General features: G+C 43.3%; 1 protein-coding gene across 12 annotated transcripts in view; it reads left to right on the top strand.

Annotated features, from left to right (window-relative positions):
* DEPDC5 (DEP domain containing 5) overlaps positions 1–26467 on the top strand; it is a 92130-nt gene that overhangs the window by 10202 nt on the left and 55461 nt on the right. For all 12 annotated transcript variants that reach the window (XR_003793775.1, XM_029224348.1, XM_029224390.1 and 9 more), the window contains exons 8-22: positions 1909–1978; positions 5889–5967; positions 6841–6902; positions 9488–9557; positions 9909–9981; positions 13903–14006; positions 14662–14736; positions 16237–16371; positions 17154–17215; positions 17351–17424; positions 18206–18275; positions 18470–18506; positions 19383–19503; positions 21997–22217; positions 25820–26023. Coding sequence is in view for 11 of the 12 variants with exons in the window: in XM_029224348.1 (XP_029080181.1) it covers positions 1909–1978; positions 5889–5967; positions 6841–6902; positions 9488–9557; positions 9909–9981; positions 13903–14006; positions 14662–14736; positions 16237–16371; positions 17154–17215; positions 17351–17424; positions 18206–18275; positions 18470–18506; positions 19383–19503; positions 21997–22217; positions 25820–26023 (1457 nt within the window). In the remaining variant the exon portion in view is untranslated. The remainder of the gene's footprint in view (positions 1–1908; positions 1979–5888; positions 5968–6840; positions 6903–9487; positions 9558–9908; positions 9982–13902; positions 14007–14661; positions 14737–16236; positions 16372–17153; positions 17216–17350; positions 17425–18205; positions 18276–18469; positions 18507–19382; positions 19504–21996; positions 22218–25819; positions 26024–26467) is intronic.

Genomic DNA, 26467 nt, shown 5'->3' with positions numbered 1-26467 from the left:
GTTTCTCCATGTAAGTGCCTTCATACACCCTGACATAATGTCAGTTTTAGACTTTTCAAGATCTGTCCTAATATTTTGCTCATTCATGGTTAAATGTAAACCACAAAATCTTCTGTCATTTTTCCAAAAAATTTATAGTCTTTCTATATTGAATCAGAAGTCACTTTCTTTTCCAAAAAAAAAGTGTTCTGGGCCTCATGTGAGAAAATAAAATCAAATCATAATAAATTATTAGAGAATTTCTCTGTAATTTAGCCTTTTAATCTGGTAATTTAGTCAACAGTTAAGGACATAGTTTTATTACCTTGAGACCCTACCTTTGAAATGTTATTTTTCCTTAAAGGTAAACATTTTGTTTTTCTCTCAGTAAATTCACAATGTATTCTTTAAAAAAAAAAAAAAAACTTCAAAATCAGTATTTTAAAAAATTGAAGAAAAATTTTAAAGAAAAATATTGCACTAAAATCTATCTCCTAACAGCACTCTGCTTTTTTAAAATATTGAACTTAGATGAAATAAGTCAGACAGAGAAAGACAAATACTGTGTGATATCACTTATATGTGGAATCTAAAAAATACAACAAACTAGTGAAAATAACAAAAAGGAAGCAGACTCACAGGTATAGAGAACAAACTAGTGGTTACCAGTGAGGAGAGGGAAGTGGGGAAGGGCATTATAGGCTGGGGGGGAGTGGGAGGTACAAACTATTAGGTATAAAATAAGCTACAAGGATATATCATACAACAGGGGAAATATAGCCAATATTTTATAATAACTATAAATGGAGTATAACCTTTAAAAATTGTGAATCAGTATACTATATACCTGTAACATATAGTATTGTACAGCAACTATACTTCAGTAAAAAAATAAATATCTTCTAAAAATTGAACTTAGAAACCTAGCCTATTTGATCTTATTGTGAAGAGATACCATTTTCCCAGATATAATTTTGGGGATTACTGACTAGCTGCCTACTTTTTTTAACTTAAAAAAATTTTTTTTGTTGTTTTTTTCTAACTCACACTCCAGAGGGAGCAACACTGAATAATTTCTGGCCCTGACTTCCCAGCTGTCCTGGGGCAGACAGATCTGTTTGAGAGTCATACTTAAAGCCCATTGGAACATCCAGTTTGGGTGTTTTCCTGCTAGATCTGCCCCACTGCAGAGGATCTTCTGGGATCTTCTCTGACTTGAGCTCTGATTCTATGGTGGCAAGTCTCAACACACCTGTTCTGATTATAGAATTAATACTGTCAAGTACCACTTGTTCAGCACATGCTATGTATCAGGCCTATGCTAAGTATTTTTACATACAGTCCTTGCTCATTGTAGACAATATGAAAAACAGAATAAAGAAGCAGGGGGAAAAGACATAATATTACATTACTGAATGTTGACATAAAAATTTTTCAGCAAAATGGCCTTCATTGAATAGGGACCCTGTCCCTTTGTGCCCCCTGACTTCTTTCTTATCTTCTAATTTGATACTGCAGTGGATCTTGTTTCTGTTGAAACTCATTGACTCAAAGCTGGGGTTAGCAAATTCGTTCATCAGTGCCTCTTAACTGTTTTTGTGACGTGTGCCCTTTTGAGGTTTGCTAGAAGGTACAATTCTGTGCTCAGGAAAGTTTGCATCATTTCAGAAGGTTCGTGGGTTCCCCGAAGCCCTTCCTTAGACCCACATGTTGTCTGCAGACCCCCAAATTAAGAGCTCCTGTTGTACAGATTCAGCGTACTCTGAGAATTCTTTATGTTGTGTAATCTGTTCATGGCCCTCTGGAAATCTGTAACTGGCCAGGTCATTTGGGTGTAAATGATAGAGTAGAGAGGGACACCCCAAAGGCACCCCTGTTTCTTCTCGGTTTATGTAGGACTCGTAATAACGCGTGTGCCTCTCCTTTCAGGGCGCAGGCTGGGGAGCTGTGGGTCAAGAATGAGAAGGTCATGTGTGGTTATATAAGCGAAGATACCAGGGTAAGGGTGATGAAGTGCTTTTTTCGGTTTGTTTCCCCATGGTATATTATGTCTATAATTTGTGAAATCAAAAAACAAAACAGAAACCGGCAAAAACTTGATCTCATGATCAAGCTGGTGACCAGCTACTACCTGCTCAGCCGGATAATATTGTAATATACTTGGGGACTCCTGAAATTCTAGTGTTTTACAGTTGGATCTCTCCAGTTTGGGGTTGATCTTCATTTTCTTCTGTTTAATATCAGATGTAGAGATGGAACATCTAGCTCGCAGGTTTCTGTGCTCACTAATACATAGCGAAAGTTAAATTCAGTAAAAGATTGTGTTGGTAAACACGAAGAAAGACCTTTGCCAAGGAATCTCCTCCTGTGACTCTGTTCCAGTTGGAAAAATCCAAACTGGACAGCTGTGAACGTTACCCACGCTGGTGAAAGCACCTGTCTGCTCTTCCGTGTTCCTATCCCCCAGCCTCCCTTGAGAGCAGTGGTTCTCAACCCAGGGGTGATCCTGCCTCCCCAGGGGTCTTTTGACAAAGTCCGGAGACATCTTTGGTCGTCACAACTGGGGTTATGTGGAGGATGCTGCTGAACGCACTACAGTGTAAAGGACAGCCCTCCAGAACAAAGGGTCACCTGGGCCCCAAGGGCAGTAACATTGTGGGGAACTGTCCTGTGCGTTGTGGGGTGTTCAGCATCCCTGGCTTCTACTCACTAAGTGCTAGTAGCACCCATCCCCACCCCCTGCAAGTCATAACCACCAGAAATGTCGCCAGACATTACCAGATGTCCCCTGGGCAAGCAAAATAGTTGAGAACTTGGGGCCATTTTTAGAGGTAACCACTATCTGAATTTTATTTTTGTAATTCCCTTGTTTACATAGTGATAATACATATGTATTTTACCCTACACAGTATATTATTTGTTTTGCTCACGTTTAAGTTTTATTAAAGTGGATTAAAATGTGTTCTCTTCTCCCCCCCCCCCCGCACTTTAGCTATCTCATTTGTACTCACTATATTTTTCATCATTGATTAGGAGTGTATTTGTTGGGTCATAGGTTCTACTCTGTAAGGTAATGCCAAATTATTTTTCAAACTCTTTGGACCATTTTAAACTCCTCGTAGCCACATATAAAATCTTGTTTTTCACTTTTTCCAACACCAGGTCTTAGATTTTGAAAGTTTTTGCCACTCTACCGGGCATACATTGGTATTTTACAGTGATCTTTCCCCCAGTTTTCTGGGAATTGACTCTTAAGTATGGCTTATAAAGACCATGATAATTTGGCACATGCTTACCCACTGAGCGGCTTGTGGGATCTTAGTCCCCTGACCAGGGATTGAACCCCGGGGCCATGGCAGTGAGAGCGCCAAGTCCTAGCCACTGGACCGCCAGGGAATTCCCCATTGAAGGATTTTAAGTGGGGGAGTGATACCTGAATTATGCTTTTAAGAGATCACTTATTAATTCAGTTGGATTTTGTTGAGCAAAACTCCCAAAGTGGGCTTCCCTGGTGGCGCAGTGGTTAAAGAATCCTCCTGCCAATGCAGGGGACACGGGTTTGAGCCCTGGTCTGGGAAGATCCCACATGCTGCGAAGCACCTAAGCCCGTGTGCCACAAGTACTGAGCCTGCACTCTGGAGCCCGCAAGCCACAACTACTAAGCCCGCGCTCTGCAACAAGAAAAGCCACCGCAATGAGAAGCCCGAGCACCGCAACAAAGAGTAGCCCTCACTCGCCACAACTAGAGGAAGCCCGCATGCAGCAACGAAGACCCAATGCAGCCAAAAATAAATAAATTTATTTAAAAAAATAATACTGTATATAAAAACAATAAACTCCCAGAGTTACAGTGGCAAATTGATACTTAAAGGTCAGCTTTATTCTCTCATATAAAAGAAGTCCATGGGTAGGCAAATTATGGCTGGTGTGACAGCGTCACAGTTACTGGTGGTCTAAGGCCCCTTCTGCCTTCCTTTTCTGCCTGTCTCAGGATTGGGCTTCCGTGGTCTGGCTGGAGCTGCTGTGACCACATCCATATGCCAGGCAGAGGAGGGAAGAAGGGAAGAAAGACAACAACGGGGCTTGCTCCAGCCGAGTCAGCTTCCTTTCAGGACACACTTCCATTTATACCTCACTGACCAGGGTTGAGTCATGTGGAACTGCTCAGCATGCCTGGAGGTCTGGTCTCTTGGCGGGTCCCTTGCCTCCCAGAATAGAATCAGCTTCCTCTGACTTAGAAAGGAAGGATGTTGGGTAGGCGTCCACAGTACCCGCTGCAGCCCCTCTGGCTCTGGAGCAGAGAGTTGATTGTCGGGGCAAGAGTGGAAGCAGAGAGATGAGTTAGGAAGTTAGAAGGTGGTGGCGTGGGCTAGGCTGGGCACTGGAGCAGGGGAGAGATGGGCAGATTGGTGAAACATTCTGGGGTCGAGTCCACAGAACTTGCTAATGTGTTGGGTGTGAAGAGTGAAGAAAGGAATAATTGAGCAGCTGGTGGAGAGATGGCGGTGCCATTTATCTTATGGAGAAGGCCAGGGAGGAGTCGTTCAGGGGAACTTCAGTTTGTGAGATGTCTGGACAGCCGAGTGGAAAAATCAGGGGAGGCAGTTGAGTCTGGAGCTAATCTGTCACTTCTCCCATGTAGCCCCCCACCCCATCCAGCCACGGGAACCGCTCACCATCCCTCCAACATGGCAGCGTGCTCTCTTGCCTCCGTGCCTTTTTGCGTGCTGCTCTCTCCCGCCTGCGGTGCTTGCTCCTCGCCTTCCCCCTTTCCCAAGCCTCTCATCCATCCCTCAGCACTAGTCTCAGGCTTCCCTGCTCCTGGAAAGCCTCCCTGGATGCACTAGGCTGGAAGTGCCCCCGTGGCACCTGGGACATATATCTATATCAGCGCTTGTCACACTCCGGTGAATGTGTTTCTTACCTGCCTTGCCACCAGACTGCAAGCGCTTTGAGGGCAAGGACTGTGCCTTTTACCTTTATATCCCAAAGTTGTCTGGCATACCTCCTGGCACTTAATGTCCCAAGGCTCTTTTACTTGAGATAATCTTTATAATCAGTTCAATTACCTGGCACACAAAAGATTCGAAGGAGCAAATGTAAAAGGAAAGGGAGTATTGATGCCTGCAACTTACACATTTTATACATTTTGCTTTCCCACCAAAGCTCTTTAAAGTCTGCTGGAGGATGGAAGGGCTGGGTAAAGAAAGGGCTTTGTGGTAAAGCACACAGGCCAGGGAAACCACTAGGGCTTTTCCTGGAGGCATTCTGGGTGTGGAGAGGGGTACGATGTGGATTAGTTATTAGATCAACAACTCATCAACTGGTGCATCTTAGCCCAAGTTCTCCTTCTGTAATGAGGTCTCATCGACTTTCCCAGTAGATTCACTGCCCCTTCTCCAACGTTTCTTGTGGGAAGCTTCAAGGAATGTTTGTATATAGTTGCAATGTTTTGCATGTCTTTATCCTCTGCCATGAGCTCCTAGAGGGTAGGGACAGAATCTTCCCCTCATGGCCTGTGATGCCAGGGATGGAGCTTGCTTTTAGAAGTTCCATGTCTCACAATTAACAGAAATCTTCCAGCATTGCTTTTTTTTTTTTGTAAAAAACATATACAATTTAGCTTTTTTTTTTTTTTTTCCTGGGCTGCGCTACGCAGCTTACAGCATCTTAGTTCCCTGACCAGGGATTGAACCCGGGCCCCAGCAGTGAAAGCACCTTGTCCTAACCACTGGACTGCCAGGGAAGTCCTAAAATTTAGCATCTTAACCATTTTTAAATATACAGTTCAGCAGTTTTAAGTATATTTACATCATTGTGAAACAGATCTGCAGAACTTTTTCATTTTGCAGAACTGAAATTCTATCCATCATTGCTTTTTAATGCAATTATGTCTTTGTTTCTTTCAGGTGGTATTCCGTTCTACGTCAGCTATGGTTTACATATTTATTCAGATGAGCTGTGAAATGTGGGATTTTGATATTTATGGTACTGTTCCTAAGTGCGGGTCATAACTGCTAATGGGGAGAAGTTTCTGGTTTCCCCCAAGTTGGTATCATTTACAGCAATCTCTTAGCATTCTCTGAAGATATATCCTGAGATCTTAACAAATCCTCAAATGCTAAAATAGATAAATATTTTATATATCCAGTGAATTGCATGAAATGTAGTAAAACATTAATGAAAATTCTGAATTCTCAGATCTTCAGTTATTCTATAAGCATAGATCAAAAGTCATAGAGGGAGTGACTGTATGGCCAGGAACCAGCACCTTCTTTGATATCTTTCATCTTATGTCCTATCACTCACAGAAATCACCAAGTTTCTCATTTTATTAGAATTACTACACAATAAGTGGAGTACAATAAAGCTGCTATGAGGTGTGGACACTGTGCCCGACACACCAGCCTCATGGTGCATGCAGTTCTAATTTGTGTTTAGCAAAATTACAAATTAATTTTTGATGTAGGGCATCATGGATGCTCAAGAACAGCAGAAACTGCAAATGGTAATTTAGTGAAGGCCCAGGGGCTACCAGATCACCTTCAAACAAACTGGAAGCATCACTGTGAGAATAATTATATTTAAAAGTTAGACGGTTCTCTCATTTTGAAGATACACTGTCTTTTTCAATCATCAAAGCTTTTCAATCTTGTATTTTACCTTGAAGCTATGACCTCTTACTGAGTGAGGTAAATATTAAATTTGGCTCCATAGAAAGTCTAGGTTGAAAATGCTTTTAGGATGTAGCAGTACCTACCTTCTCTTTGACTAGTCCTATTCCTGTTAATTTACTGAGAGAAGAAAATGTAAGCAAGAAATAAAGATAATTCCCACCTTCTTTCTATTGTTTCTTTTCAGGGGATCTGTATTTTGAGAAAGCTGTGAATGGTTTCCTTGCTGATCTCTTTACCAAATGGAAGGTACGTTTCTTCTCATGCACTAAATCTCATTGCGTAAACATTATTCAATTCAGATTTTAAAAACTTACTCTTTCTATTAAGCTGAATTTAATTGAGGTACCTTAGCTAAAGTCTAAATTGATAAGACTCTAGATTTAAGTTACCTTCATCACCTCAACATGGTCAAGTATATTTATGAAGAACACACAGCTAACATCATACTCAATGGTGAAAGACTGAAAATGTTCCACCTTAAGAATATCAGGAACAAGATAAGGATGTTTGCTTTCACCACTGGTATTCATTCTTTTACTGAAAATTCTAGCCAAAGCAAGTAGGAAAGAAAAAAGAAAGAAACAAAGGAAGGAAGGGAGGGAGGGAGGGAGGAAGGAGGGAAAGAGGAAAGAAGGAAAGGAGGAAAGGAAGAAAGAAAAGAGAAAAGAAATAGCATCCATATTGATTGGAAGAGCAAAAGCAGAACTATCTTTCTTCACAGATGACATCCTGTATGTAGAAAACCCCCAAATATCCATAAAAAAACAAAAACTATTAGAGCTAATAAATTCAGCAGAGTTGCAGGATACAAAATCAACACATAAGATCATTTGTGTTTCATCAGCAGTGAAGAATCTGATCAGGAAATTAAAACAAGGAATAAAAAATTTTAAAGGGAATTAAAAAACAATTCCATTTACAAGAACATCAGAGAGAATAAAATACTTTGGAATAATTTACCCAAGGAAGGGCAAGGTTTATGCACTAAAATCTATAAAACATTGCTGAAAGAAATGAATGAAGACCTAAATAAATGGAAAAACAACTCGTGTTCATAGATTAGAAGACTTAATATTGTGAAAATATTCTAAAATTTATGTGGAATTGCAAGGGATCCTGAAGAGCCAAAACAATCTTGAAAAAGAAGAAGAAAGTTGGAGGACTCTCACTTTCTAATTTCAAAGCTTATTACAAAGCCAAAGTAGTCAAAACAGTGTGGTACTGGCATAAAGGTAGCTATGTAAATCAATGGAATAGAATTGAGAGTACAGAAATCAACCCATACATCTATGGTCAGTTGATTTTAGATGAGAATGTGCAGTCCACTCAATGAGGGAAATAATAGCTTCTTCCACAAATGGATTCAAGACAATTGAATATCCATATGCCAAAGAATGAATTTTGAGTGTTACCTCACATGATATACAAAAATTAACTCAAAGTGAATCAGAGACCTAAATATAAGAGCACATACCAGGTATTGTGGGAAGTGTTTTACCCTCCTTATCTCACTTCATCCTCTTGTCACTCTTACACAGGTAGGGAAAGTACAGCTGAAAGAGGTTAGGTAACTTGCCTGTGATTGATAGCCCGAAAAAGCAGAGCGAGGATTCTAATCCAGTTCCATCCATTCATCCAGTGCTCACCTGAGGTCGTAACTCCTGGGCCGTCCTGTTTGTTTCTGTAATCCTGAGTCACGTCACCACTGTTGTATGTTACCTCCTCCATCGCACATGAGCTGAGAGGCTCTCATGCCCACACCAGCCCACTGTCAGGCACTTTTCCTGTGTAAAACTTACACCAAAATCAGATGAGTTTGGAGCTGTGTTTGGAGCACTAGGCGTCCAATAAATTAGTTGGTGGCTAGTGAAGGTCTGCTCTTGGTACTGTGGCTTGTATTTAGGAATTTCTGTCTACTTGAGAGATATCAGTGGAAGAATATAAGGTGACATGTTATGTTCATTATGTTGTCTTATACGGTGAATGCTGAATTGTGTGGTTAGTAAGTCAGTTCGAGATGGGGTTGGTCAGTATGGGCTGTTGTCTTCAAAGACCCAGGAGGAACTGAAACTGAGCTTTCTGGCTCACTGGTGCAAGCCAAATTTCATGCCGTCTGTAAACACCCTACTTGTAGAATGTTGAACTCCAGACTGCATGGAAATGTGTATTCTCACTCGTCCCCATCGCAGTCCAAAGGTAATTATCTTGGTTTCAACCCGTGCATCTTGAGCAGCACCCAGTCCTCATCCTATGGCCCTGGCAGTAGGTGGGAGTGTCTGGTGCTTACATCCACCACCATGGGTTCCATTCTTCCCTAAACCACAGTCCTGAAGAAGTTAAAAAACACCATGAAGCAGGTACAAATACCATGATCCTCTGACAATGGGCTGATCTATTTTATGCCAAATCAAGAGCTGGGAGACAGCACCCCCCAACTTATTGGTGATTTGCAAGGTTTTGTTTGTTTGTTTGTTTAAATGGCCGTGCTGTGCGACCTTCAGGATCTTAGTTCCCTGACCAGGGATGGAACCCACGCCCCCAGCAGTGGAAGCATGGAGTCTTAACCACTGGACCGCCAGGGAAGTCCCGTGATTTGCAGTTTTCAAAACACCTTCCACATTCCTAGGACTTTAGATAACTTGCCCAAGGTCATGTAGTGGTAGTTTCAGAGGCAGGAGTCAGTCCCAGCCTTCTGACTCTGGCAGAGCTGTGTCTACTGCATTACGCAGCCTACAATTACATGATGCTACCCAATGCCTGAGCCCCCAAGCCTCCCAGAATTGAAGTAAATGGAATAAACTTGAGTCTTCTTTTTCTCTACTCACCCCTAGGAGAAGAACTGTAGTCATGAAGTGACAGTGGTCCTATTTTCTAGGACTTTCTATGATGCAAAATCTCTTGGTGCGTAAGTCTCCTACAGTTACTTTTTTGTTAAGCTTTCCACACGCCCATCCCAATTCATTCCTTATCATTTTCTTTCCTTTGGCACTGCTCCATCTGTCCCATCTTTTCTGTTAGAGGGTAGGGTAGAGTGGAAAATGACACAGTCCATTAGCAGATTCAAGGAGTCTGTGGGCTGTGATTCATCTTAAAACCAACTTAACAGATACATAATTATCTTTGTGTGTGTGTGTGTGTGTGTGTGTGTGTGTGTGTGTGTGTGTGTGATGCAACTCTTCAACCCAGAAGGGGGAAGCGGAGAAACTGAATTTCTCTTTTTAATCTGACCTGTATATGTTTTCTCTATTTCAGATGAATTTCCTGAAATAAACCGAGCCTCAATTAGGCAGGATCACAAGGGGCGATTCTATGAAGACTTCTATAAGTATTTTTGGGTTGCTTTTGCCTTTTGTTTTCCCTTGGTTGTTTCTTCCCTAACTTAGAAAAAAAAAATTAACCTTTTTACTTTGGAATAATTTTAGGTTTACAGAGAAGTAGCAAAGATAGTACAGAGAGTTCCCATATACCTTTCACCCAGTTTCCTCTGTGAATATTTCCTAACCAAGGTACATCTATCAAAACTACGAGATGAGGACTGGTACATTGCTATGAACTAAATATCAGACTTTTCTCAGATTCATCAGTTTTTCCGCTTATGTACCTTTTTTGTTCCAGGATCCAATGCAGGATACCACATTGCAATTAGACTTTCCAAACTTTTTATTGTGAAAAGTTTCAAACTCACAGAAAAGAATAATGAATTAATATATGAACCCATATACCCAATTCCTGGATTAAACAGTTATTATCATGCCATATTTGTTTCATTTTTTTAAAAAAATTATTTATTTATTTTTGGCTACATTGGGTCTTCGTTGCTGTGCGCGGGCTCTCTCTAGTTGCAGAGAGCGGAGGCTACTCTTCGTTGCAGTGCGCGGGCTTCTCATTGCGGTGGCTTCTCTTGTTGTGGAGCACAGGCTCTAGGAGCGCTGGCTTCAGTAGTTGCAGCACGCAGGCTCAGTAGTTGTGGCTCGCAGGCTCTAGAGCGCAGGCTCAGTAGTCGTGGCACACAGGCTTAGATGCTCTGTGGCATGTGGGATCTTCCTGGAGCCCGTGTCCCCTGCATTGGCAGGCGGATTCTTAACCACTGCGCCACCAGGGAAGCCCCGCTTCATTTGTTTTTTGGCTACATTTTACTTAAGAGCAAACTATAGATATTAAAACATTTTGTTCCTAAAGAATGAGGGCAACCATGGACTTTCAGTGATTATGGTGTGTCACTGTAGGTTTATTAATTTCAACAAATGTACCACTCTGGTGAGGAATGTTGATAATTGGGTGAGGGGGGCATGAAACATGTGTTAAGGGAGGGAGTATATGGGAAATCTCTGTACCTTCCTCTCAATTTTGCTGTGAAATTAAAACTGCTCTAAAAAAAGTCTGAATAAAAAAAAAAGCAGGAAACACTCAGGGATGCATAACTGTGTATCTGTCTCTCACAGTGACATATAATTTTAAAAATTAGAAAAAAATTAAATATCAAACAATAAAGAATTAAATTATGGTAGAATTTCAGACTGACAAAATATTATACAGCCATCCCATTAAAAATGATGTAATCCTCTTTGATAATTGTTGGATATGAGTGGTAGGTACATGGAGGCTCACAGTGCTATTTTCTCTACCAAAGTATATTTGATTTTATTAAAAACAAAAACAAATTTAAAAAGAGGAACGTCCAATTTTAAAACAGGCTAAACTGAAAAGGGTCTGGAGAAACACATATCATCGTGTTAAAAGTACTTCCCTTTGGATTGCCAAGTCAGACCAGGGGTAAGACCCAAAACAAACAAGATGAAAAAATGGGCTTCTTGGTGGTGTATATTCACTGCGTTTGGACAAATGAATAATGACAGGTCTCCATCGTTATAGTATCTTACAGAGTATTTCCACTGCCCTAAAAATCCTCTGTTCTCCACTTACTCATTCCTTCCTCCACCCCCAACCCCTGGAACTATTGATCTTTTTAGAGTCTCCATAATTTTGCCTTTTCCAGAGTGTCATATGGTTGGAATCATATAATATGTAATTTTTTCCTATTGGGTTCTTTCACTTAGTAGTATGCATTTAAGTTTCCTTCATGTCTTTTCATGGCTCGATAGCTCATTTCTCTTTAGAGTTCAATAATGGACCTTTGTCTGGCTGTACCATCCACCCCTTGAAGGAGTCTTGGTTGCTTCCAAATTTTGGCAGTTATAAATAAAGCTTCTGTAAACATCCATGTGCACGTTTTTGTGTAGACATAAGTTTTCACCTCATTTGCATAAATAACAAGGAGCACAATTGCTGGATTATATGATAAGAATTCTGTAAGAAACCACCAAACTGTCTTCCAAAATGGCTGTACCAGTTTGCATTCCCACCAGCAATGGATGAAAGTTCCTGTTGCTCCACATCCTTGTCAGCATTTGGTGTTGTCAGTGTTTTGGATTTTGGCCTTTCTAATAGGTATATAGTGTTGTCTCATTGTTGTTTTAATTTGTATTTCCCTGATGGCGTATGAGGTGGAGCATCATTTCATCTGCTTATTTGCCATCTGTCTATCTTCTTTGGAGAGGTGTCTGTTCAGGTCTGTTGCCCACTTTTTTTTTTTTTTTTTTGCGGTACGCGGGCCTCTCACTGTTGTGGCCTCTCCTGTTGCGGAGCATGGGCTCCGGACGCACAGGCTCAGTGGCCATGGCTCATAGGCCCAGCCACTCCGGGGCACGAACCCGTGTCCCCTGCATCGGCAGGCGGACTCTCAACCACTGCGCCACCAGGGAAGCCCTGTTGCCCACTTTTAAATTGTATTGTTTTCTTATTGTAAAGTTTTAAGGGTCCATTGTATATTTTGGATGATAGTCATTTATTCAGATGTGTCTTTTGCAAGTCTTTTCTCCCAGTCTGCGGCTTGTCTTCTCATTCTCTTGACACTGTCTTTTGCAGAGCAGAAATTTCTTAATTTTAATGAAGTCCAGCTTATCAATTTTTCTTTCATGGACTGTGCCTCTGGTATTGAATCTAAAAAGTCATCACCATACCCAGGGTCATCTAGGTTTTCTCCTGTGTTATCTTCCAGAGTCTTATAGTTTTATGTTTTGTGTTTAGGTCTGTGATCCATTTTGAGTTAATTTTTATGCGGGCTGTAAGGTCTGTGTCTAGATTTTTTTTTTTTGTAGAGAGTATGTTAAATATCAGCTCAGTAGAGTTATTTAAAAAAAGCACCTTTTTAGTGTTTGTGGTCCACCGTACTAGTGCTTCTAAAACCGCTGTGTACAAATGAATCACTGGGAATTTGTTAAAATGTAGGTTCTGATTCAGTAAGTTCTGGGATGGATCCTGAGAGTTTGATGATCCCAATGCTGTTGATTGGTAGACTGCAAGTAGATTTTTTTCTTTCTTCCTTCCTGCCTTCCTTGTTCCTTCCTTCCTTCCTTTTTTTTTTTTTTTTTTTAATGTGGATGGCCAGTTGTTCCAGCACCAGTTGAAAAGACTATCTTTGCTCCATTGTATTGTCTTTCTCATTTGGCAAAGATCAGTTGACTATATTTGTGTGGGTCTATTTCTGGCTCCATTCTGTTCCATTGATCTATTTGTTCATTCACAATATCACATTGTCTTGATTACTGTAACTTCATATAAGTCTTGAAGTTGGATAGTGTCCGTCCTCCAACTTTGTTCTTCCTCAGTACTGTGTTGGCTATTCTGGATCCTGTGTGTTTCTTTAGGATAAATTCCTAACATTAAATGGAAATGTACCTTCTTAAATTTAAATTTTACTTATTTTTTGGAATACATTCACATGGTTCAAAATTTTAAAGGTTCAGAGGTATACAGTAAGCAGATTCCCACCCATCCTTTTCCACTGATCTAGTTCCCTGACCTAGATATGTTTATTGGCTGTCTGTGTAAAAACATATATATGGATGTTTTCATTTAAGGCTTTTCGTATATGCTACCTAATTGTAATTCAGTCTGTAAGAGTGTTCATTTCCCTGCACAGCACTGGGCATTTATATAATCTCTAGGCAACTTTGAAATGTTTTTATATTTTTTGTTTTCAATTTTTAATTTTCACTCTCTTGATGTGATTACATTTCTTTGTTAACCTTTGTTAAAGGCATTCGACTTTACTACATATTGCTATATGATAAATGACCCCAGCTCCAGGCGTCCCCTCTTCTCATTTCCTTGAACCCAGTAAGGGACCCTATGTCCTGTGTGTCATCACTGCTCGATACCTATTTTGTGATCGTGCTCCTTTCAGGGTGGTGGTGCAGAATGAGAGGAGAGAAGAGTGGACCTCCCTCCTCGTGACCATTAAAAAGCTCTTCATCCAGTATCCAGTGCTGGTGCGACTGGAACAGGCAGGTACTGCATTTATGTGCTGGAAGGTGCGGCAGGGGAGGAGGTGTCAGATGGAGGCTGGGGGACCAAGAGGTTCCTGCTTGCTTCCCTTCCAGTGTTGAGTATGGCTTCTGCTTCTGGCCAGGTTTCTATGTCAGGTTGGGTCCCGCTGGTCATTGCATGTGCAGTAAGTTCAGTCACATCCCTTCTGCAGGGGGAGGGGCCTGTGGATCAAGGCACCTTCCACTTGTTTCTTTTTTTTATATATATAAATTTATTTATTTTATTTTTGGCTGCATTGGGCCTTTGTTGCTGTGCTCGGGCTTTCTCTAGTTGAGGCGAGCAGGGGCTACTCTTCGTTGCGGTGTGCGGGCTTCTCATGGCGGAGGCTTCTCTAGTTGTGGAGCACGGGCTCTAGGTGCGTGAGCTTCAGAAGTTGTGGCGCATGGGCTCAATAGTTGTGACTCGTGGGCTCTAGAGTGCAGGCTCAGTAGTGTGGCGCATGGGCTTAGTTGATCCGTGGCATGTGGGATCTTCCTGGTCCAGGGATCGAACCTGTGTCCCCTGCACTGGCAGGCAGATTCTTAACCACTGCGCCACCAGAGAAATCCCCCCACTTGCTTCTTACGAGTCCATCTTTCATGAGATGTTGTTCCTTCTCTTGTGTCTTTTGCTTCAGAGGGCTTTCCTCAAGGAGACAATTCTACCTCAGCGCAAGGAAACTACCTAGAGGCCATCAATCTGTCATTCAATGGTGAGTAAGGGCGCCAGCCACAGTGAGCGGATGTCTTGCTGACCACATGGCTGTGACCTTCTTTTTACTAATGTGCAGAGACCCAGACCTAGCTGGTGATGCCCCCACCTAACTACCCCCCAGATTAACTGAAAGCAGTAACTTCTGTTTGGATGGTTTTAATGGCCACCATGTAGCTCTTGGGTTTTCTGTTGGGAATCAACTTCCTCTTCTCATCTGCTTCTCATGGTGATCCAAGAGTAAAGAGCTGGAGAAAGTCCTCCTTGGGCCCTTTGTTTTCCTAAAAACTGCGTTCTTATTATTTTCCACTCCATCCTTCAGTTGCTTCCAGGTAATTTTTTTAATTTACTTTTTTTTTTTTTTTTAAATTACAGAAGGAGCCCATTGTTCCTAGAATTCAAATAATAGAGAAGTATATCAAGTACAATGAAAATCTCCCCCTTCCCTCCACTGTCAGACCCTTCCAAGAGGGACCATTGTTAACAGTGTGATGTGATTTCTTCCAAACATTTCTCCCTGCATTTATGTGTTAGCTGAGATACTTTGTTTGCAGATAACAGAAACCTACTGAATTCAAACAAAAAAGGAAGTTTACTCTGAGGATACAGGGGCTCTTGGGGCAGCCAGAAAAGGCTTGAACACCTTGTTGAGGAAGGTGGGAATGAGGGTGGCTCTGGGAACCGCAGCAGCAGGAATTCCTAGACACGAGTTCAGCTCCCAGTGACCCTGTCTCTGCTCTCTGGTTAGAATTCCACATTCCCAGCTCTGGTTAGGTGTCTGTCCATCACTGGCAACTGACAGAAGAGATGGTGTGTGGTCACTTCACTGTGTGTATCGCCTGCCCCTGTGACTGTACTCAGGTGCTAGGGATTCTAGAGCATGGGGTCTTTTATTAGTAAGCCTTTTTGTCACATTTGAATGGCACTAAATTTCCATAGTAAAAATCGCACAGCTCAGGAATAAGAATTAGGGAATTCCCTGGCGGTCCAGTGGTTAGGACTCTCTGCTTTCATTGCTGAGGGCACAAGTTCAATCCCTGGTCAGGGAACTGAGATTCTGCAAACTGCGTGGCATGGCACGGCCAAAAAAAAAAAAACAAGGAGTAAGAATTAACTTGTCAAATTTAAAAAGTCATCACAAGATTCTGGTCAACTCTCTCAAATATTGTCTTAAATCAATATCTGATTCTTCTAAGTTTCAATACAGATCCATTTATGGATGATTTAAATTAGCGACATGAAATTTGGATATTTAAGGCTGCACAAGGCAAGTATTCAGCCTCGAAGAGGGGTATTAACAAAGGCAACAGGGACATAGACCTGTATTCAAGCAGTTCTTACTGTAGAAGGGGAAGGACAGAAGTGAATTCAGGCCGGGAGGTGACAACCGCTCTAACAGAAACATGGACGAAATGGTCCGAGAGCATGGAGACGCTTGCCACTGGCTGGTTTCTGATAAGCTGTAGCATCTTCACAGGAGGACTTTTTACTTTGTTTCAAGTGTTTGACAAGCACTACATCAACCGCAACTTTGACCGAACTGGGCAGATGTCTGTGGTGATCACGCCCGGGGTGGGTGTGTTTGAAGTGGACCGGCTACTCATGATCCTGACCAAACAGCGGATGATAGATAACGGTAATGCTTCCGGGGCGCTGCTGTGTTTATAGCCTGATTTACCCTTACCCATCGGGATCTGGGGACATGAGTAATGTCAGGTGACAAAAAAGAGTTCCATGGTCAGTCGGCTTGGGACATGCTGGGTCATGCACAGTTCGGCACAGTTCCTAATTGCCAGTTTGAATATGTTAGTGTATCTTGTTTATCTCTAGAGGACATAACTGGCACTCTGAGTTTCCCAAACATACTTGACGCTGGAGAACCCCTTTGGGGGATTGTTTCCAGGATCCAGCGTCCATCAGCCCATCCTGGGAAGCGCCATGGGATCATCCAGTCCTCCCTCTGTGATGTGCCGTGCGTCTCCAACTTGCACCCCCTCCCCCTATTTGATTTGTGTTCTAACAACAAGATGGAGTTGGGAACGTAAATCCCGGTGGCCAGTAAAGAAACTCTGTTGAATGATGTGGATTATTTTGCTTTTTACTGAGATGACAAGGTTCCCTTTCCTTTCGGGCCTTGAAACTGTAGTCATGGAGGCCTGGCGGTCTGTTTGACAAATCACGATCTGCAAGGCCGTCAAAAGCTGTCAAGCACTGATTAGTGGCAGATGCGGTGGGACTTGGGAAAGAGGACACAGACAAAATGCACCTATTTACTTCTTAACCGCGTGGGCAGAGCTGGTGAGGAGAATAAGTCAGCTGTGCCTTGTACCCTGACCCACTTAAATCACACGGCTAATAGATTGGGATACGTATCTCTACACTGCCCCCCCCCAACTCTTTCTGTCTTTCCTTTTTTAGGAATCGGTGTGGACTTGGTGTGCATGGGGGAGCAGCCACTGCATGCTGTCCCGTTGTTCAAGGTGATTGATTTTGCAGTGCTCACTAAAGGCCAGGTTCCAGTGCAGGGTGATCTTGAGAATAGTTAGAGAAGCTGGAGCAGTTCCGGGCCCTACCTGCTTTCCAGCTGACCTGGGCCCTGCCTTGTTCCCTTTCAGCTGCACAATCGGAGCGGCCCTCGCGACTCTCGCCTGGGTGACGACTACAATATCCCTCACTGGATAAACCACAGGTGGGTGAGATCTGGATTCGCCGTAGAGGATCAGGGATTCCATTAGCTTCCTTGCCATTTTTTTCTTCAAACCTGTTAAGTTCTTACTACAAAATCTTTTGTGACGAGAATGTGGAAACCAAAGTTCTAACATTTGTTTAAAGCATCTCTATATGCAAAGCCATGGCTGTGACATAAGAACAGTCTATGGTGAAAAACATAAAAACAAGTTTGAAGGACTTATTTCCACAACTATTCCCAATTCCCCCTGTTCCCAACTCACACAGACCATAGTGGACCAGCACAGGGCCTGGGCCTCTCCATTTGTAGAAAAATCCCCATGCCTCCTCTTCGCATGAGACCAGGCCTCAGTGTTCCTGCTAATTTCAGCTCAAGGAGGAGGTTCTAATCCAGTTAGGAATCAGGACTAGTGCACATGAGACAATTTATAGGAAAAAAAGGAATAGAACAATATTTTAAAACATAATTAATGTTTTGTAGTAATTACAAAAGAAAGAATTGGGAAGATCAGTGAGGCCTGAGACAAAGGTGTTCCTGGGAGGGCTGATCCATGGCTGGGATTCCAGCTGTGTCTTGAGGTTTAAAATGAAAGGGGTTTAGGGACTTCCTCAGCGGTCCAGTGGTTAAGACTGCACGCTTCCACTGCAGGGGACACAGGTTCGATCCCTGGTCGGGGAACTAAGATCCCGCATGCCGTGTGGTATGACCAAAAAAAAAAATTAATTAAAAAAAAAAGAAAGAAAGGGGTTTAGATGAATGACCCTGTCTGTTTCTTTTGCAGTTTCTACACATCCAAAAGCCAGCTCTTTTGTAATAGTTTCACCCCACGAATAAAACTGGCCGGAAAGAAGGTAGGTTTCACCCACCAGCAGAGCCTTTAGGGACTGTCACTGATGTTGTTATTTTGGGCCTAAGAAACCTCCTATCCCCCAGTGGTCATGAATAGCATTTGAGAAATTTGTCTTAGTACTTTATAGTTTTCTGCATTAAATAAATAAACAACAAAGCAAATCCCAGGAGTGATTAACTCTATTTAATTTTGCAGCCTGCCTCTGAGAAAGCAAAAAATGGCCGTGATACGTGTGAGTATTTTTTTCTCCTTTCATCACTTTTAGACAGAGTCACCTAACCCATGGCAACAAGATTTTGTGAGGTTGCGTAAAAAATTCACAGCCAAGTTTGGGAGACCAGAGTTCCCCTTGTGTGATCTTTGGAAGGTCCTTTAGTGATCCTGTATATTTTTGTCCTGTCAGCTGCAAAATGGGTGATAACAAAACCTTATTTTTCTTTTCCATAGGTCAATTGTAGGGATCGGGTGGAAAGTTTTAAAGGACTAAATATACACATTAAGATGATATTTTTATTTTTTTTTAATTAATTAATTTATTTTTGGCTGCGTTGGGTCTTTGTTGCTGTTCGCGGGCTTTCTCTAGTTGCAGTGAGCGGGGGCTACTCTGTTGTGGTGCGCGAGCTTCTTAACGCGGTGGTTTCTCTTGTTGCGGAGCACGGGCTCTAGGTGTGCAGGCTTCAGCAGTTGTGGCTCACAGGCTGTAGAGTGCAGGCTCAGTAGTTGTGGCGCACGGGCTTCGTTGCTCCGTGGCATGTGGGATCTTCCTGGACCAGGGCTCAAACCCGTGTCCCCTGCATTGGCAGGTGGATTCTTAACCACTGCGCCACCAGGGAAGCCCAAGATGATATTTTTAAAGTGGGATCACAGAAGGAAATGCTGCCATCATCTTGCCTTTACTTAATGCTAGTAAATAGTAATAGTAATCTCTATATCGCTTTGACATATAAATCATTTAATCTTAGTAACCTGACGAATGGGTTATTATCCCATTTTTTTCAGGGGGAGATGGTGATGATGACCTATATCTTGCAGATTTTCATGAAGACCATCCGAAGGCCTCTTGTTGAAATGTGTTTTGAGGACAGTTTGTATTATTTCTGTGTTTCAGCTCTGGGGACTCCTAAAGAATCTGAGAACACCCTTCCCATCCAAGTGGATTACGATGCTTATGACGCGCAAGTCTTCAGGCTGCCAGGCCCATCCCGGGCTCAGCGCCTCGCCACCTGCAGGTTTTCTGCCAGATGCACTTTGGGGTGGATGTAAAAGCTGATCAGGAAAACCTGAGACCCAGTAGGGACCTGCATGAGAGCAACCTTGAAAACATCTTAAATTAAAATTAGCCAAGTGGAAGCCGTAGTATGTGGATCATTAGGGAGTCTGTTTTCTGGTTCTCTGGCCCAGCCATTTTGTTAGCTATGTTTGCTACGAAGTATTGTCCCCTCATAAGGAGAGCATTCTGCTTTTTCTAGCCAAGAGAAGCAATTCCTGAATTCTGGAATTTTCATTTCACTGGGAGGCCACTAATGATAGATAGATAGATAGATAGATAGGCAGCCACTAATAGATAATAGATAGATAGATAGGTAAATAGATAGATTGATCAACCGATCGATCCCAGGGCCCAGAGTTTCTTTTAGGTTTATTATTCCCAGAGGGCGAGAGACTTTTCTTTCTTTATTCCTGTTTTTAAAATTTGCTCCATGGTATTTTGGTCATGTAGTAGTTTTTCATTGTGATATAGTCAGATTTACCAACATACTCATTTCTGGATCTTGTGTAAGAAAGCCATCCCCACTCCAAGGTTAGACACATGTCTTTTGTATTTTCTTCCAATACTTTTTTGGTCTTGGTTTTTATACTTAGTTCTTTGTATAGAGTTTTTTTTTTTTAATGAAATGTGAAACAGAGCCCTAGCTTATTTTTTTCCCTAGTTGACCAAGTATTGCAAGTCCATTTTCCACATTTCTTAGACATGGAAAGTGTGCTTTGATTGGAAGAATCACTGATTGGAGGAATATTCCGTCTCTTCACATTGTGACAAATGGGCTTAGAGTGGCCACGTGCTCTTCTTCTGTCCTTTCCCCTCATCCCATCCTGATGTCTGGTCCCGAGAATGCTTAGAGCTCACAGTGAGTGCTGTTAACAGCAGCTCCCCTGCATGTAGATGCTGCCTAGGGCCTCGGCGGTGCTTTTCTTCTGAGTGTCTAAGAACCCTTTCATGGTCCAAGATCCTTGGTTTTCTTTCTTCTGATCAAAGACGGCAAGACCTGGTGTCTCAGAGACTCAGGCTGTGTTCCTTGAGGGCACAGACTGTGCCCTAATCTGTGCTGTATCCCCACGCTGGGCTGAGCATATGCTGGCACTCAAATATTTACTGTTGAAATAATGAAAAGTGTAGTCAGCCCTTGGGATCTATTTTCAGGTTCCATTTAAGCTCTCCCTTAAAATCCTTCCAGGTGGAAAGAGAACAGCTTTGATGCCAGAGGGGTGGCCCTATTGGCGGTTGCTGACTCTTCCATTCTGAATTTTTGTACCCCATTGGGCTCCTCTCCTGCTGATCCTTCTTCCTGCTGTTTCCAGAGGTTTTCCCCTCAGGGAGTTTCATGTTTTAATAAGGGCATACGTTTTTAAAAATTTTTATTAAGGAAACATTCAAACAGACCAGTGAAATGAACAGTTATCAGTGTGTTGTCAATCTTGTTTTATCACTTCTCCCACATTTGAAATTTCGCTTGAGTATTCTAAAACAGATATCAGGTATCCTTTTCTTTTTTTTGCGGTACGCGGGCCTCTCACTGTTGTGGCCTCTCCTGTTGCGGAGCACAGGCTCCGGACGCGCGGGCTCAGCGGCCGTGGCTCACGGGCTCAGCCGCTCCGCAGCATGTGGGATCTTCCCGGACCGGGGCATGAACCCGTGTCCCTTGCATCGGCAGGCGGACTCTCAACCACTGCGCCACCAGGGAAGCCCCCTTTTCTTTTTTTTTAAACCTGTAAGTATTTCAGCATGTGTCTCTCTAACAAATAAGAAATAAAACAAACAAAAAAAATGTGATCACAGTACCCTTGTCACTGGTAACAAAATTCACACTAATTCCTTAATATCCCTGATAGCCAGTCCCTCTGTAGATTTCCCAATGGTCTCAAAACTGTGATTTTTACAGTTACTTAGTTTGAGTTGGGATGTGAAGAAGATGCACATGTTGCATTTTCTCTTATGTCATTTTCTGTGACCGCAGAGTGTCTTGCTTTCTTCCTTTGTTTGTTTCCATATGACATTTAACTTTTCCTGTTGTCTCTGAATCTGCTGTAAACTGGCAATTATCTCTAGAGGCTTGGTTAGATTTAGGTTCAATTTTTGATGCTGGAAGACTTCTCAGGCTGTGCTGTGTGTTTCCTCTCGGGTGACATCGGTTCACAACCCCATTCTCAGTGACACGAGCTTGATGGTGGGATGAGGTGGGGTCAGGCTGAGCGATTGCTTCTTTACAACTCTGATCCTGGGACTCCGGCCATTGGATGACTGTCAGTCATCTCCCCCGTTTCTTCCACGACGTCTCCAGCTGCTCAGGGCAGAGTCCCTCCTACATTACCTCCTCGGAGATCCCATTGGGGGTTTTCGTTATTGGCCTCCCATGTAGCCCAGGCTGGGGATCCGTTTGGGAGTTGTAACTCTAGGTGGGACAGCACCCCCCGCTTGGTGTGACTTGGTCTCTACCCACCAGGTCCGTGCGAGAGCGGGAGAGTCACAGTCGGAAGAGCGCCAGCTCCTGTGATGTCTCATCCAGCCCTTCCCTGCCTGGCCAGCCGCTGCCCACGGAGGAGGTGAGGAGCCAGGCTTCTGACGACAGTTCCCTGGGCAGGAGCGCCAACATCCTGATGATCCCTCACCCCCACCTGCACCAGTATGAAGTCAGCAGCTCCTTGGGCTACACCAGCACTCGAGGTCAGAGGGCAGGGCTGGGCAGGGTGGGGATAGCTGCCTTCCTGTAGTGGGGATGGGTGGGACTATGGATAGGTGTGGGCTCTATGGCCCATGTGTTAATTATTTCCATGCAGGTGCAGTGAGTACGAATGGCCTTAGCTGTTTGTGTGTGTGTGTGTGTTATACTATTTTCGTCTTTACCCTTTCTTCTCTCTTCCCTATAACTGTCTACCTTTCCATATGTTAAGGTAGAGCTTTTCTTAGGCCTAAGGTTAAAGTGTTTACTTATTTCCTTAGCATTTCCATTCGAGCCACACTTAAAACAGCCTCTTTCCTCTATTCCACTTCAAGTGACCTGTTAACTTGGCATGGCCCAGGGAGCACAGGTGCTGCTTTTCCTATATCTTATCTTACCCATCCAGTGGCATCTGCAACTCAAGTATACAGCCCCCTCCTGCCTGTTTGGAAAACTTTCTGTTGTGAAATAATTATGGATTTATAGGAAATGCCAAAAAAAAAAAACCCAGGGAGGTCTTGTGTAGCTTTCACTCATTTTCCCCAGTGATAACATCTCGCATAACTAGTACAGCATTAAAACCAGGAACATGACCTTTGTACAATCCACAGAGCTTATTCGGAGCTCACTGGTCGTACATGCATTTGTGGGTGTGTGTGGGTGGGTGTGTGTCTGTGACGTTTTAGCACATGTGTAGACATATGTAACCACACCACAATTAAGATATTCCATCCTCACGGCCTCTCTTCTGCTACCCCTCTAGAGCCATACCCTCCCACTAATCATTCTCCTCCATAATTTTGATATTTCAAGAATGTTTTCTAAATGGAGGAGTAGCCCTCCTGACTTTTAATCACTGATTTAGGACTGTTGTATGCACACAGCTGCCTCCTGTTGCCCTGGAAGGATTCCCAAAGGGTGAAGGGTGTTTCCCAGCACTTTGAAGGGGAAGCTGGTGGCTCCTGGGGCCTGAGGACCGAGGAGCAGGGCGCTTTCATCTTTCATTCATTAGGCACCATAGACACTGAGCCAACAGCCAGAAATCTTTTGACTGCTGAAAAAAGTTTTTTTTTTTTTTAAACTGGTTCAAAGTATAAAAAGGAAATTCTGAAAGAGAAAGGAGATATTTAATTACACAACTATAGAATATAACCTATGTCACCTACATTAATTAGGGTTAGTATTCAAAAGAATTTTAATACATTTGAAGATTTCTAGGAATTCCCCGACTCCACACTTTCACTGCTAAGGGCTCGGGTTCAAACCCTGGTTGGTGAACTAAGATCCCGCAAACTCTGCGGCCAAAAAAAAAAAAAAATTCTAGGTTAGCTTTTTCCCACCTTCTGGAAATTTCTGAGTTTGCATGACAGTTATATTCCCATTCTGTTAAACGTATTCTTAGAAGGGTCTGTAGTAAAAGTTAAACTACACATTAATCCTTTAAAAACCTTTGTTATTCTAAAAGCCAGTTCTTCTCTGAGGAGATAAATTTGCTCTTAATCCAAGTAGCTTTTTATTTTTTTAAATTATATATATATTTATTTATGGCTGCATTGGGTCTTCGTTGCTGCACGTGTGCTTTCTCTAGTTGCGGTGAGCGGGGGCTACTCTTCGTTGTGGTGTGCGGGCTTCTTATTGCGTTGGCTTCTCTTGTTGTGGAGCACGGTCTCTAGGTGTGCGAGCTTCAGTAGTTGTGGCACGTGGGCTTCAGTAGTTGTGGCTCATGGGCTGTAGAGCGCAGGCTCAGTAGTTGTGGCGCACAGGCTTAGTTGCTCGGCGGCATGTGGGATCTTCCCGGACCAGGGTTCAAACCCGTGTCCCCTGCATTGGCAGGCGGATTCTTAACCACTGCGCCACCAGGGAAGTCCTAATCCAAGTAGCTTTGAAAACAAGTATTTCTTTTTTTGCGGTACAAGGGCCCCTCACTGCTGTGGCCTCTCCCGCTGCGGAGCACAGGCTCCGGATGCGCAGGCTCAGCGGCCATGGCTTACTGGCCCAGCCGCTCCGCGGTATGTGGGATATTCCCAGACCGGGGCACGAACCCGTGTCCCCTGCATCGGCAGGCGGACTCTCAACCACTGCGCCACCAGGGAAGCCCCTGAAAACGTTTTCTTAAAAATTATCTGAATGGTAGAATTGATTTCAACATCCTTAATGATATGTGAGAGTTTATTGGAAAAGCCAAAAAGCAATTCACTGGAACAGTGTCAGGCAATGCCACCCACATGGCCTTTGTTTCCAGTTTCTCTGTTATATTTAGGGCTTCTCACCCATCCACCTACCCAGTGTAGCATAGGAAACATTTCCCCTTTCCTCTACCCATATTTTTGACCCATTTTAGCCCTTAGTCCTATTTCTTATCCTTTTCAAAGTGTGTACTCACCTTTTTTAAAGTTGAGTTCTCTCCTTTTATTTCCATGATAACTAACTAGACTGTATTCTTTCTTATTTGATAAATTGGACCATCAATTTCATTAATTTACAGTGAAAAATACAGTTTTCATGGAGAACTGAATGTTCTCTTCTTGCATGCACAATGGCTTGAGGAATTAAATATTACTATGTACCATGTTCTTTGGTAGGAATTGGGTAGAAAATGGTGGACATTCCTTGATGCCATGGAATTTGTATCTGCTGAACCCACTTTCTAACCTGGGTGTTTGCTTAGTAAACATGGGATGCTCACCAACAGAGTTGGTTGTAGGTTTCAGCTCTTTGATCTACTCAGGTTAGGGACCTGTCTGCCATTGAATGGGACAGGTTGAGTCTAAATATCGTGCCATCTCCTTACCTGGTCAAGGCTGGATGCATCCATTTCTTCATTCTTTTCTCCCAAGAATTTAGTTTTTTTAACACAGTAATGTTTGATTGCTTACTCATGTTCCAGGCCACTGCATTAATGGGAGGGGTTTCTGATCCACCCAGTCACTCAGGGCCCCATGGTCCTTCCATCCCAGGATGCCATGGTCATCAACATTGGTCTCCAAAGTTTCCACAGCAGGGCAGAGGAGAATGGAGATCATGTGTGGAGAGGTTTGTGGTCCAGGCCTTCGGGTGGAGCATGTCACTTCTGCCTGTGTTCTCTTGGCTGGAACTCAGTTATTTGGCCCCAGCGCAAAGGGACTGGAAACTACAGTCTCCTTGTGTATCTCAGAGGAAAATCAAACAGGTCTAGTGAACACATTGGCTATCTCTGCTAGGGTCTGCCCTTCTGGTCACCAAATATCTACATGTATTGTTCCTCCCACACGCAGAATGCACCCGCCCCATCCCCAAAGGGAGACAACTCAAGACCCACTATTGAGTCATTGCATCCAGCTCAACATCTAAGGTCTCCAGGCAGTGTGTGGTCCTCCCCATCAGGTTTGGGTGTGGCTTCACTGGGCCAGTAATTTAGGAACCAGAACCCCCTTCTCCCAGGTATTTAAAAAGTAAACCCAATATTTCATTCCTTTATAGTTTGGCGATTTCACTCATTTCCCTCCTTCCCTAACATGTATGCTCTCCAAGGTCCTTGTCAGCCTCTGCAGATCGTCCTCCTAGTTCTGCTTTCACCGTGACCCTGTGCTTTCTCTCTGTGCCTCCCCCACCCCACGGTAACCGGCAGATGTCCTGGAGAACATGATGGAGCCACCACAGCGGGACTCCAGTGCGCCGGGGAGGTTCCACGTGGGCAGCGCAGAGTCCATGCTGCACTTTCGACCTGGGGGATACATGCCCCAGCGCGCACTGATCAACCCCTTTGCACCCTCGCGGATGCCCATGAAGCTTACGTCCAACAGGAGGCGCTGGATGCACACTTTTCCTGTGGGTAAGTTGGGCGCTCGGGAAAGAGCCCTGACTGGGAACTCCTAGTCCTGGTGTCCCCTGAGTGGCCTTGGTCAAAGGTGTCATTTTCTCTGCACCTGTGGTGCCCCACCTGGAAGATGGGGTGGCCACGCCCACTTTGTCTGTCCCGGGGCTCTTGTGAGGATCCTTGAGGACTTTGTAGCTAGCCAGCTGTGTAGACCCAAGGGCTCCTTTTTCTGTTTGACAGGGACTGTGCTTTGCCACCTGCTTTCTTTCCTGAGACGAATGTCCCTCTTCTTGTTCACTCCTTCCTTTCCTTACTCTCTGGATGTCAGTGTTACAGTCTTGGTTACACGGAGTTATGTTACTTTGTTTCCTCTCAGGGTCTCTGACAGCAGAAAAAAAAAATTTTTTTTTTTTTTGAGAAATGGGTGAACAATTTCTTTTTTTTCTTTTTCTTTTTTTT

Source organism: Monodon monoceros, unplaced genomic scaffold (assembly GCF_005190385.1).
Source record: "Monodon monoceros isolate NGI ecotype Baffin Bay Population unplaced genomic scaffold, NGI_Narwhal_1 Super_Scaffold_1, whole genome shotgun sequence".
NCBI classification, from domain to species: Eukaryota; Metazoa; Chordata; class Mammalia; order Artiodactyla; family Monodontidae; genus Monodon; species Monodon monoceros.
The sequence above is the reverse complement of the archived record's forward strand: the minus strand, read 5'-3'. Positions and strand labels throughout refer to the sequence as shown.